Source organism: Oncorhynchus mykiss, chromosome 16 (genome assembly GCF_057628025.1).
Source record: "Oncorhynchus mykiss isolate SJ-2025 chromosome 16, ASM5762802v1, whole genome shotgun sequence".
NCBI classification, from domain to species: Eukaryota; Metazoa; Chordata; class Actinopteri; order Salmoniformes; family Salmonidae; genus Oncorhynchus; species Oncorhynchus mykiss.
The window spans coordinates 45754548-45767314 of NC_143037.1; the positions used below are offsets into that span (position 1 = coordinate 45754548).

Here is a 12767-nt window from a genome sequence, read left to right on the forward strand (position 1 = left end):
TTCAACCCCTTTGTTATGGCAAGCCTGTACCACTCTGAATATTTTCAAGCATAGTGGTGTCAGCATCATGTTATGGGTATGTTTATAATCGTTAAGGACTCCGGAGTATTTCAGGATAAAAAAAAGAAACGGAATGGAGTTAAGCACAGGCAAAATCCTAGAGGAAAACCTGGTGCAGTCTACTTTCCACCGAACACTGGGAGATGAATTCACCTTTCAGCAGGACAATAACCTAAAATACAAGGACAAATCTACACTGGTGTTTCTTACCAAGAAGACAGTGAATGTTACAATTAGACTTAAATCTGCTTGAATATCTGTGGCAAGACTTGAAAATGGTTGTCTAGTTTGTAGAATTTTTGAAAATAATAATCGGCAAATTTTGTGAAATCCAGGTGTGCAAAGTTGTAATTGCTTCCAACATATTTTGACTCAGGTGGGAATACTGCAGTAACTGAGAGAGTTCTGTATTTCATTTTAAATAAAATTTGCAAACATTTCTAAAAACATTTTCACTTTGTCTTTATGGGGTATTGCGTGTAGATGAGTGAGAATTTCTTTGTTTTAATCATTTTGAATTCGTGCTGTAATAAAAAATTTGGAATACGTCAAGCGGTGTGAATACTTTCTGAAGGCACTGTACATACCCCACTAGCTACTATGGGTTTGTTCACGGTACCCAAACCAAAAACAGATTTAATACAGCTGAAGTTGGAAGTTTACATACACTTTAGCCAGGGTAGCCTAGGGGCAGCAGGGTAGCCTAGTGGTTAAAGCGTTGGACTAGTAAGCAAAAGGTTGCAAGTTCATATCCCTAAGCTGACGAGGTACAAATCTGTCATTCTGCCCCAGATCAGGCAGTTAACCCGCTGTCATTGAAAATAAGAATTTGTTCTTAACTGACTTGCCTAGTTAAATAAATTTAAACTCAGGTTTTCACAATTCCTGACATTTAATCCTAGTAAAAATCGCCGTCTTTGGTCAGTTAGGATCAACACTTTATTTTAAGAATGTGAAATGTCAGAATAATAGTAGAGAGAATGATTTATTCATCACATTCACTCAATTAGAATTTGGTAGCATTGCCTTTAAATTGTTTAACTTGGGTCAAACATTTCGGCTAGCCTTCCACAAGCTTCCCACAATAAGTTGGGTGAATTTTGGCCCATTCCTCCTGACAGAGCTGGTGTAACTGAGTCAGGTTTTTAGGCCTTCTTGCTCGCACAAGCTTTTTCAGTTCTGCCCACACATTTTCTATAGGATTGAGGTCAGGGCTTTGTGATGGCCACTCCAATACCTTGACTTTGTTGTCCTTAAGCCATTTTGCCAAAACTTTGGAAGTATGCTTGGAGTCATTGTCCATTTGGAAGACCCATTTGCGACCAAGCTTTAACTTCCCGACTGATGTCTTGAGATGTTGCTTCAATATATCCACATGATCTTCCTGCCTCATGATACCATCTATTTCGCGAAGTGAACCAGTCTCTCCTGCAGCAAAGCACCTCCACAACATGATGCTGCCACCCCGTGCTTCACGGTTGGGATGGTGTTCTTTGGCTAGCAAGACTTACCCCTTTTCCTCCAAACATAACGATTTATTTATTTGTATTCTATTTTTGTCAGACCAGAGGACATTTCTCCAAAAAGTACGATATTTGTCCCCATGTGCAGTTGCAAACCGTAGTCTGCGTTTTTTACGGCAGTTTTGGAGCAGTGGCTTCTTCCTTGCTGAGCGGCCTTTCAGGTTATGTCGATATAGGATATGTCGATTTTACTGTGGATATAGATACTTTTGTACCTGTTTCCTCCAGCATCTTCACAAGGTCCTTTGCTGTTGTTCTGGGATTGATTTGCACTTTTCGCACACAAAGTACATTCATCTTCAGGAGACAGAACGCGTCTCCTTCCTGAGCGGTATTGTAACGGTTTTCTTGACTTGAAGGAGAGGTGGACCAAAATGCAGCGTGGTTTCTATTCATGGTTCTTTAATAAAGACTCTACAGATGAACAGACTAACAAAACAAGAAATGTGAAAAACCAAAACAGCACTATCTGGTGCAAACACAGAGACAGGAACAATCACCCACAAACACACAGTGAAAACCAGGCTACCTAAGTATGATTCTCAATCAGAGACAACTAATGACACCTGCCTCTGATTGAGAACCATACTAGGCCGAAACATAGAAATACCCAAATCATAGAAAAACAAACATAGACTGCCCACCCCAACTCACGCCGCCCCCCCCCCCCCCCCCCCAAAGGTGCGGACTCCGGCCGCAAAACCTTAACCTAGAGGGGAGGGTCTGGGTGGGCGTCTGTCCGCGGTGGTGGCTCTGGCGCGGGACGCGGACCCCACTTCACCATCGTCTTAGTCCGCCTTCTTGTCCGCCTCCGTGGCCTCCTAACCACGGCGACCCTACTAAATGACCCCACTAGACTGAGGGGCAGCTAGGGACAGAGGGGCAGCTCGGAACAGAGGGGCGGAAGCTCTGGACAGAGGGGCGGAAGCTCTGGACAGAGGGGCGGAAGCTCTGGACAGAGGGGCGGACGCTCTGGACAGAGGGGCGGAAGCTCTGGGCTGAGGGGCTCTGGCGCCTCTGGGCTGAGGGGCTCTAGCGCCTCTGGGCTGAGGGGCTCTGGCGCCTCTGGGCTGAGGGGCTCTGGCGCTTCTGGGCTGAGGGGCTCTGGCGCCTCTGGGCTGAGGGGCTCTGGCGCCTCTGGGCTGAGGGGCTCTGGCGCTTCTGGGCTGAGGGGCTCTGGCGCCTCTGGCTGACTGGCGGCACTGGTGGCCCCTGGCTGACTGGCGGCACTGGCGGCCCCTGGCTGACTGGCGGCACTGGCGGCCCCTGGCAGACTGGCGGCCCCTGGCAGACTGGCGGCCCCTGGCAGACTGGCGGCACTGGCGGCGCTGGGCAGACTGGCGGCGCTGGGCAGACTGGCGGCACTGGCGGCACTGGGCAGACTGGCGGCACTGGCGGCGCTGGGCAGACGGGTGGCTCAGGCGGCGCCTGGCAGACTGGCGGCACTGGCGGCGCTGGGCAGACGGGTAGCTCAGATGGCGCGGAGAGGAGGAAGGCTCTGGCAGCGCTGGAGAGGAGGAAGGCTCCGGCAGCGCTGGACAGGCGGGAGCACCTGTAAGGATGAGCCGGAGAGACAGCCTGGTGCGGGTGGCTGCCACCGGAGGGCTGGTGCGTGGAGGTGTGCTCAAGAGCCTGCCCAACCCTACCTGGTTGCATGCTCCCGGTCGCCCTGCCAGTGCGGCGAGGTGGAATAGCAGGCAAACCGGGGACACCATGCGCAAGGCTCGTGCCATGTAAGCCGGCCCAAGGAGACGCACTGGAGACCAGATGCGTAGAGCTGGCTTCATGGCACTTGGCTCGATGCCCACTCTAGCCCGGCCGATACGCGGAGCTGGTATGTACCGCACCGGGCTATGCACCCGCACTGGGGACACCTTGCGCTCCACAGCATAACACGGTGCCTGCCCGGTCTCTCTCGCCCCCCGGTAAGCACAGGAAGTTGGCGCAGGTCTCCTACCTGGCTTCTCCACACTTCCTGTGCGCCCCCCTCCAATACATTTTTGGGGCTGCCTCTCGGGCTTCCTTGCCAGCCGTGTTCTCTCATATCGCCGGCTCCTCTCTCCGGCTGCCTCTGCTCTCCTAGCTGCCTCCACCTGTTCCCATGGAAGGCGATCCTTTCCCGCCAGGATCTCCTACCATGTGTAGCAACCCTTGCCATCCAATACATCGTCCCATGTCCATTCCTCTTTGCGCCGCTGTTGCTGTTGCCCGTTACCACGCCGCTTGGTCCTGTTGTGGTGGGTGATTCTGTAACGGTTTTCTTGACTTGAAGGAGAGGCGGACCAAAATGCAGCGTGGTTTCTATTCATGGTTCTTTAATAAAGACTCTACACATGAACAGACTAACAAAACAAGAAATGTGAAAAACCAAAACAGCCCTATCTGGTGCAAACACAGAGACAGGAACAATCACCCACAAACACACAGTGAAACCCAGGCTACCTAAGTATGATTCTCAATCAGAGACAACTAATGACACCTGCCTCTGATTGAGAACCATACTAGGCATACTAGCCGATGCTGGCCTTCTTGGCAGAGTTTCAAAGAAAAAGCCATATCTTAGACTGGCCAATAAAAGATTTAGATGGGCAAAAGAACACAGACACTGGACAGAGAAACTCTGCCTAGAAGGCCAGCATCCCGTAGTCGCCTCTTCACTGTTGAAGTTGAGATTGGTGTTTTGCGGGCACTGCTGTTGACAGCTAAGCACTGCAGAAAACTCCATAATGACTGTCCAGTATGTACAGGTAAACACTCTTACCTTTGCAAAATGCTGAAAGTCATTAATAGATTTACAGTCCCCTTCCTCGTGACAGCAATCAGCACTGATGAAAGATATTTACACAATGTAAGGAGCCAGGTGCAACATGATGTGTTCAATATCTCAATTGAATGTCATTTGACTTGAACAATATCATCTTGAAGTACAAAATTGCAGAAAGGAATGTATTTCTCATGATGCTTTTGCCCAATGGGAAGCAATGCATGACTGGCCTAGCATGGAATGTATAATGCAGTTATTCAAGACAGAATACTGAATTATTTATTGTCACTTGCAGTTTTGCTCACAAGGTTGCCTTGGAAAAGTGGTATAAAACTTTATTTGTACGTTTCCAGGTTCAAAGGTTTCAAAGGTTTCAAATAATGTATTATCTATCCACTTATGAAAAAAAGCCCCGAAATGCAAATGGTTTTGGTTTTGTTGTAGGGCAAATGCAGTCAAAAATGTGATTTTCCTGTGTTTTATATCTCCCTCACTGGAAACACTTATCTCCCTCACTAGCTTTAAGCACCAACTGTCAGAGCAGCTCACAGATTACTGCACCTGTACATAGCCCACCTATAATTTAGCCCAAACAACTACCTCTTTCCCTACTGTATTTAATTAATGTATTTATTTTGCTCCTATGCACCCCATAATTTTTATTTCTACTTTGCACATTCTTCCATTGCAAATCTACCATTCCAGTGTTTTACTTGCTATTTGTATCCCTTACCTCCCTTATCTCACCTCATTTTCTCACATCGTATATAGACTTGTTTATACTGTATTATTGACTGTATGTTTGTTTAATCCATGTGTAACTCTGTGTCGTTGTATGTGTCGAACTGCTTTGCTTTATCTTGGCCAGGTCGCAATTGTAAATGAGAACTTGTTCTCAACTAGCCTACCTGGTTAAATAAAGGTGAAATAAAAAAAAATACATAAAAATATATATTTCCACACTATGTGGTTGGAATCATACTGTGAAATTGTGAAAATGATGATAATGCCAGCGGAGCCTGCTGAGGGGAGGACGGCTCATAATAATGGCTGGAATGGACTCAATGGAATGGCGTCAATCACATGGAAACCACGTGTGTTTGATACCGTTCCATTGACTCCATTCCAGCCATTATCACGAGCAGTCCTCCCCTCAGCAGCCTCCACTGGATAATGCCCTTTAAGTTTAAGAGCTGTTTGGAAAGACCGCCTGAAATTTCTGCCTGTTTTGGTGGCTTCCATGGTGACATCACCATACAATACATTTGTTAATAGAGCAATAATAAGAAGAAAGCGTTCCAAACCTCACTGCCAATAGCAGCTAATGATCCGTTATCCCCTCCCCACTCTTTTTATTTATTTAGATTTTTACTTTAATACACTGTTTACATTTATTTGAACACAATGTGTACATGATAAACTGATTTCCTCCATTTTCACCCTGGTGCATTGTCCTTCTTCCAATGCGCTTCCTTTATGTCTTTCGTTGTTCCGTGGTCTGATGTCTGGTCTTCTGTGGTTTTTTGCTCAGGTGGGTTCTGTTGTATTATATATGATGTCCATTTTGTCCTGGTATTTACAAAGAGGTCCAGTTTCAACCGAATTGTAGCTGTCCTTTTTTCCATATCGTGGATGTCATTGGTTATGTTGGTCCAGTCCGGGATGGTTGGTATTTGAGGTGGTAGCCAGTGTCTTGTTATTGTTTTCTTAATTGCAGCAATTATGTTGTTGTATAGTCGTTTTTCCATATTGTTGAGTGTTTGTGGAGTAATTCCAAGATATGTTGTTAAATTATTTAGGATGTCCATGTCACGCCCTGACCATAGAGAGCCCTTGGATTCTCTATAGTGGTTTAGGTCAGGGTGTGACTAGGGGGGTGTTCTAGAATGTGTATTTCTATGTTTGTGGTATTGTATGGTTCCCAATTTTAGGCAGCTGGTAATCATTGCCTCTAATTGGAGATCATATTTAGGAAGCCCTATCCTATGGTTTTGTTTCTAGTTTCACTTTGTATTAAAACGATGTGGAACTCAATGCACGCTGCGCCTTGGTCCGCTCATTTTGAAGTTCGTGACAGTCCACTTTAAAAATGTCTTTGAGGTCTGAGAAAATGTCTGTCCAGAAAGCTTGTATAGTAGGGCATATCCAAAAGATGTGTGAATTGTTGGCATCTGTTTGTCTGCAGTTTCTCCAGCATGTGATTTTAGTGGAATATTTCTTACGTCTTGGGGTTATAAAAAAAGCCCACCGTGTTTTCCTTGCCATGATGTTGAGTTTGTGGTAGTGTGGGTCTTGCATATCATTTTCCAGTCATCTTCTGTGATTTTAATAGAGTTTTCAGATTCCAATATTTGGGGTACTGTGGTTCCTGAAAGAGGTTAGCCTGTTAAAGATTATTGAACTTTTGATGTAGTTTTCCCTTTGTAAACCTCAGTCAGAATTTGGAGTTTTGTTGATTGAGGTGTTGTGTAGTTCTTTATTTAGTTGAAGGTGTTTTTCTGAAGGTGTCTTTGCTGTCTAGATGGTATGTATGTTATAGTGAATTCTTATGTTTTTCCTTGGTCTATAATTAAGCAATAAGGCCTGAGGAGGTGTGGTATGTGGCCAATACACCACAGCTAAGGGCTCTTCTTATGCACAACGCAATGCGAAGTGCATGGACACAGTCCTTAGCTGTGGTGTATTGACCATATACCACACCTCCTCGGGCCTTATTGCTTAATTATAGATCAAGGAAAAACATAATTTGCTACACTACAAATTACCAACGGAATTAGAGCAGTAAAAATAAATGTTTTGTCATACACGTGGTATACGGTCTGATATACCAGACAATCAGCTTTCAGGGCTCAAACCACCCAGTTTATAATTGTGCAATAGGCGGTTAATCATTTGGCTCTCCACCCTTTTAAATTCAGGGTCTAATTTGACCTTCATTTGGTGTGAAATGCTGGCCATCATAGGGTAGCTGTTTGATTGTCCAGGTTGTTCTGCTTTTTGGTCTTGTTCCATATATTGATTGTATTTGTTATCCAAGGACTATCTAGCTATGCATGTTTTATTTAGTGGTGTACAGTTGTATTGTATAGTTTTGTAAGGTCTTTTGGCAAGTTTACCCTAAGGTATTTCATTGATTGTGTGTTTCATTGCAGGTTTTTTTGTAACTTTTTCTTCTGTAGGGATATAGTCAGGGTTGGTAGGTTATATTCTAAATGTAATCTGTTACAGATAATAGTTACCTGTCCCAAATTGTAATCAGTAACGTAACTTTTGGATTACATTACGTTACTTTTAGATTACTTTCCCCTTAAGAGGCATTAGAAGAAGACAAAAATGCATGTTACCAATTGAACAACATCTATTGCAGGAAAAATCCATGTTAAAGATTACATAGTTGGCCATATACGGATGTTAAATGTTACTTTATGGGTTGGTCATGCAGGCTTCTTCTAACCCATCGCTTTCTACTAGAATTTGTCTTTTCAATAACTGTTATACCGCCATCTTCAAGAATAGGACTTGGAAATATGGAAGTATAGATTAGCTAAATTGTTTTACCTGAGCATAACTCCAAATTGACTTATTAGCCAGCCCTACTTTGTTGTTTAGGTTTTTGTTGTCATGGAGAACTGATTGGGCTCATTGATTTGAGTTGAAAAATAAATGCTGCGCTGAAAAGTGCTATTTACATGTGAAAAATGAATGCCATGTGCTGCATTTGTAAAAGGCCTAATGTTGAACTCTGGAGCAGGTTTTCATCAGGGATCTCTCTGTACTTTGCTCCACTCATCTTTCTCTCGATCCTGACTAGTCTCCCAGTCCCTGCCACAGAAAAACATCAACACAGCATGGTGCTGCCAACACCATGCTTCCCCGTAGGGATGGTGCAATATTGAACTCTTTGGCCTGAATGATGCTTGGCATTCAGGGCAAAGAGTTCAATCTTGGTTTCATCAGATCAAATTTCTCATGGTCTGATAGTCATTTAGGTGCCTTTCGGCAAGCTCCAAGCAGGCTGTCATGTGCTTTTTACTGAAGCGGTTTATGTCTAGTCACGCTACCATGGCTTGATTGGTGGAGAGATGTTTGATATGTCACCATTCCCCAGATCTGTGCCTTGACACAATCCCTTTTCGTCGCTCTACAGACAATTCATTTGACGACATGGCTTGGACATGCACTGTAAACTGCGGGACCTTATATAGACAGATGTGTGCCTTTCCAAATCATGTCCAATGAATTGAATTTACCACAGGTGGACACCAATCAAGTTGTAGAAACATCCCAAGGATGATCAATTGAAAGAGGATGCACCTGAGCTCAATTTCGAGTCTCATAGCAAAGGTTCTGAATACATAAGGTTTTTCAGATTTTTATTTCTAATAATTTGCAAAAATTCTAAAATCCTGCTTTTCTTTAGTCATTGTGGGGTATTGTGTGTAGATTGATGAGCAATTATTTTTATTGAATCTATTTTAAAGGCTGTAATAATATTTGGAAAAGGGAAGGGATCTGAATACCTTCCGAATGTACTGTAAACTCAGCAAAAAAAGAAACGTCCTCTCACTGTCGTGTTAATTTTCAGCAAACTTAACATGTGTAAATATTTGTATGAACATAAGATTCAACAACTGAGACATAAACTGAACAAGTTCCACAGACATGAGACTAACAGAAATGGAATAATGTGTCCCTGAACAAAGGGGGTGTCAAAAGCAAAAGTAACAGTCACTATCTGGTGTGGCCACCAGCTGCATTAAGTACTGCAGTGCATCTCCTCCTCATGGACTGCACCAGATTTGCCAGTTCTTGATGTGAGACGTTACCCTACTCGTCCACCAAGGCACCTGCAAGTCTTCCTTGTTTTATTTTGTCTGACAGTTGTCCATTTACAAGTATACTTTTCCTCCCACTGAAGCCACTCCCAGGCAGTTCCAGCTAAATTCTTGCTTGATAAATTGCTCTTTGCTAAGAAGATATATTTTTTTTTGACCATTTAATTGATAACAATCACAGTACGGTACTTAGTTGTTACCCAGAAAGGATTTGATATTGAAATATTTTTTCTTGTTGCTGCATTAGACTTAAGAATAAGTTGTGATTTGTTGTATTTCTCAATACAGAAGTCACAGATCTGTAAATTGGTCATAAATTATCCGAACAGTAGGTATGCAGGATGTGGTCTATCTGTTTAGCATATTTTTTTCTACCAAACATTATATATACAGGTAATGTATTGATTACATGAACAAGTGGAACGAAACAGTGTTCGCTCCAGTGTGATATTATCACGTCATACCATCCATCCTCTTATATAAACAGAGGAACATTTGATTCAGTCCCTACATTTGATTAAACGATGAAGGTTTGGAAGGTTCACTGATCTGGAATTCAGAATTCACAGGAGCACTCTAAAAAGGTTTGAGAAAGTTCCAGAGTTCCTTGACCTTCCATCACTCTGCAATTCATGAGGCGACGCTATTGATTTAAACAGGTGTAAGGGCCTTCCTCCAGCAGAGGAAATGTAATCTCGTCAGAGGGCCATTGGGTTATTGCAGAAGACACTGTCACTGCATGAGGCCATAGAAGCTCAAACATCAAGGGACACAACATTATTCATCACACTCTCTCCTCATATTTCAGATAGGCCTATAATAGCACAGTATAGGACATACAGGGGACAGTGATCACAACAATACAGGGGCCTTCAAAACCACTTTAATGTCAAATGTAAATGGGTTGTTTACTGTAGACATAGGCTATATGGGATAATGTCCATTCAAACATTCACTGTTGTATCCACATGTAGCTTAATGCAGATTTGTTGGTATTCTTGTCTAAAGTGAATAATAGTCTATAGCTACTGTCCTGCCTTTGCTTGTCACACCAAGAAATTCCGTCTATGAATCACTTTATTAACAACTTAGTTACACGCTTGTTCACAGTTTTCATTGATAAGGGAGACATTAAATGTGTCCTTTAAATAAAGCAAAAGGCTACATTTCATCATTTGTATCAACTTTTAATAGTTTAGATGATTTATTACAATTAGAAATTCTGCCTAATGATTTTACTTTCACATTCAGCAAATGTCAAATTATTGCATTTCATGGATACAATTTTGTATTAATAAAAATGCAACTTACAAGGTCATTGAGGTACACAGGATTTTGTCCTGTGTGTGTGTGTGTGTGTGTGTGTGTGTTCGTGAATGCATCTGTGTATGTGTGAAATAGCAACAGAGCATGCTCAGACTAATTAGCAGCAGCTTTGTGAATTGGTACGTACCATAAACTGTGCTATAGTTCATAGAAAGATAAGGCGAGGTGGGGGAATTGTACCAAAGTGAGTAGCATTGTGAAAGTACCAAGAAGGAAAAGAAACAGGGAACAGAGGACACAAAATGGACCAAAAAAATAACTGTAAGTCATATTCTGTTTTTCTCTGTGTGCACTACCAGTGCTAGTTGATTTTAGTTTCTGGTTAGACAAGGAGTGTATGGGTGATGGGTCAATAGTAACACTGACATGTACTGAGACTGTGACACAGTTTGTGTTCATTTATGTAAAATTTTTCCAGTTGTCTGTGATTTATATCATAACTTACTTGAATTGTCATGACTGCTAATTAGGACCTTTCTTGTCAAAGATTACAGTATCTCAATGTTATCACTTAAACACATAAAGTTAGATTCATTAGTCTCATTTTAGTTGGCAAGTTACATCTTGTATGCCACTTTGTGTATTCTATAATTGCTTGGTTTTTAGTGTATAAATTACATTGAGAGGGACTTTCTGTAAAGGGGCTTTATTTGACCAACTGTTATGTGAGCCCATTGTGAAGCAAATCCAGCAGGATTGTATAATTGCAAAAAGAGGCAGATTAGTCGTGTTGAGCTGAAACAGCCCCCTACCTTCCCCCCTTCTCTTTCTCGCAGTGCAGTGTTCGATCCGCGAGTACCAGGCCGAGGATAAAGACGCCGTCATCTCATTGTTTCGCAATGGGATTTTGGAACATGTTTACCCAGCTTTCTTCAAGACCATAAGCCACCCAGATCAAATCGGTGTGACCCTAAGCATTTCCATGGCAGGGTACGTGCTAGGTGGAAGCTCCTATTTCATGGCCTTACTCTTTGGAGGAGCGTGGGCTGGTCTCATCTACTACTGCTGCTATGAAATATACGAGGGCTACAGGCTAAGTAGGATGGCCACGGACATGGCCGACATCCAGGCCAGCTTCCTAGACAACCCAGACAACGGCTTCTGGGTGGCGAAGGCTGAAGTCAACGGCAAGTCCAAGGTGGCTGGGCTGGTGGCGGTAGTGGGGAGGAGGGGAGGGGATGAAAGGGGAGATGGCTGGAATGGAGGGCTTTTGAGTGGGGTCGATGAGATTGGCCAAGATGAGAGAGATGGAAGCTACGGTGAGGTGCCCCACTTGATCGTGTCGTTCGCGTACCGCAAAAAAGGCCTTGGCTCCCAACTGGCTCATAAGGTCATGGAGTTCTGCAAGGATCGTGGCTTCTCTCGTGTTGTCCTGGAAACCAGCTCGCCACAGACAGCAGCCAATGCCCTCTACAGCAAACTAGGCTTCATTCAAACCTCGTGCCACAGTAACACGCACGTTAACCACTGGTTCTCCAAACTGGCCAACATCCAAGTAATGCATATGGAGAAGTACATCTAACAATCAAAATATCATCTAGCATCATTCAGCCACAGCTACCCATGACAGCACTACCATGTAGAAATAAACACAGCTATTCCATCTCAATTAATCAAGACAGGCCCTTTTCAATGAAGTGTTTCCAATCAAATTCAAGTTTACATATAAAAGCCTGCCTCTTGTCCAAACAGTTTGACAACATCCTGTACATGTTGTCAGATCATTTCACAATTTGATCAGAATCAAGGTTTCTATCTCCTTAGCATACTACTTTTCAGACGTCTTAATGTATGTGGCGTATATTATGTTGTCTGAAGGCATTGAGACCGGGTAAGGCAATTATACCACCCCACCAGTTTGAAGAAAAATTATTTATGAAGACGTTTGCCGATATTACTGAGAAAATAAAATCTCAAATTAATATTTGTGAAACAAAGTATTGGATATGATGCAAAAAAAATAAATAAACAATATCCACATTAAAGTATGGATTGTTCTCTTGTCTACTGAGAAATAACAAGCCTACACAACAAAAATGCAAAAAAAACATGGTTTCTTTCTATCCAGGGAAAAGTTTTAATTCCGTTGCCTCAGAGGAATTACTGCCAGCTGACTTCTAAGATGTCAAAACTCTTTGCTTAAATACTAATGCAAGATTTAATAGTACGGGAACATTGGGAGGTTTAACACTCTTTCAAGCTAGGAAAAAAATGAATGTGTGTAGTGCAAGGCAGGATAAAGAGCGCAGTGTTCAGTGT

The 12767-nt window shown here is 43.0% G+C and overlaps 1 protein-coding gene across 1 annotated transcript; it reads left to right on the forward strand.

Annotated features, from left to right (window-relative positions):
* Positions 1-10645: 10645 nt before the first annotated feature.
* Positions 10646-12493, forward strand: LOC110492903 (N-acetyltransferase 8B). The gene is made up of 2 exons (XM_021567366.3): positions 10646-10769; positions 11285-12493. Exons 1-2 carry the CDS (start codon positions 10751-10753, stop codon positions 12028-12030), a joined length of 765 nt encoding a protein of 254 aa, XP_021423041.2. The 5' UTR covers positions 10646-10750; the 3' UTR covers positions 12031-12493.
* The last annotated feature ends 274 nt before the right edge of the window (positions 12494-12767 follow it).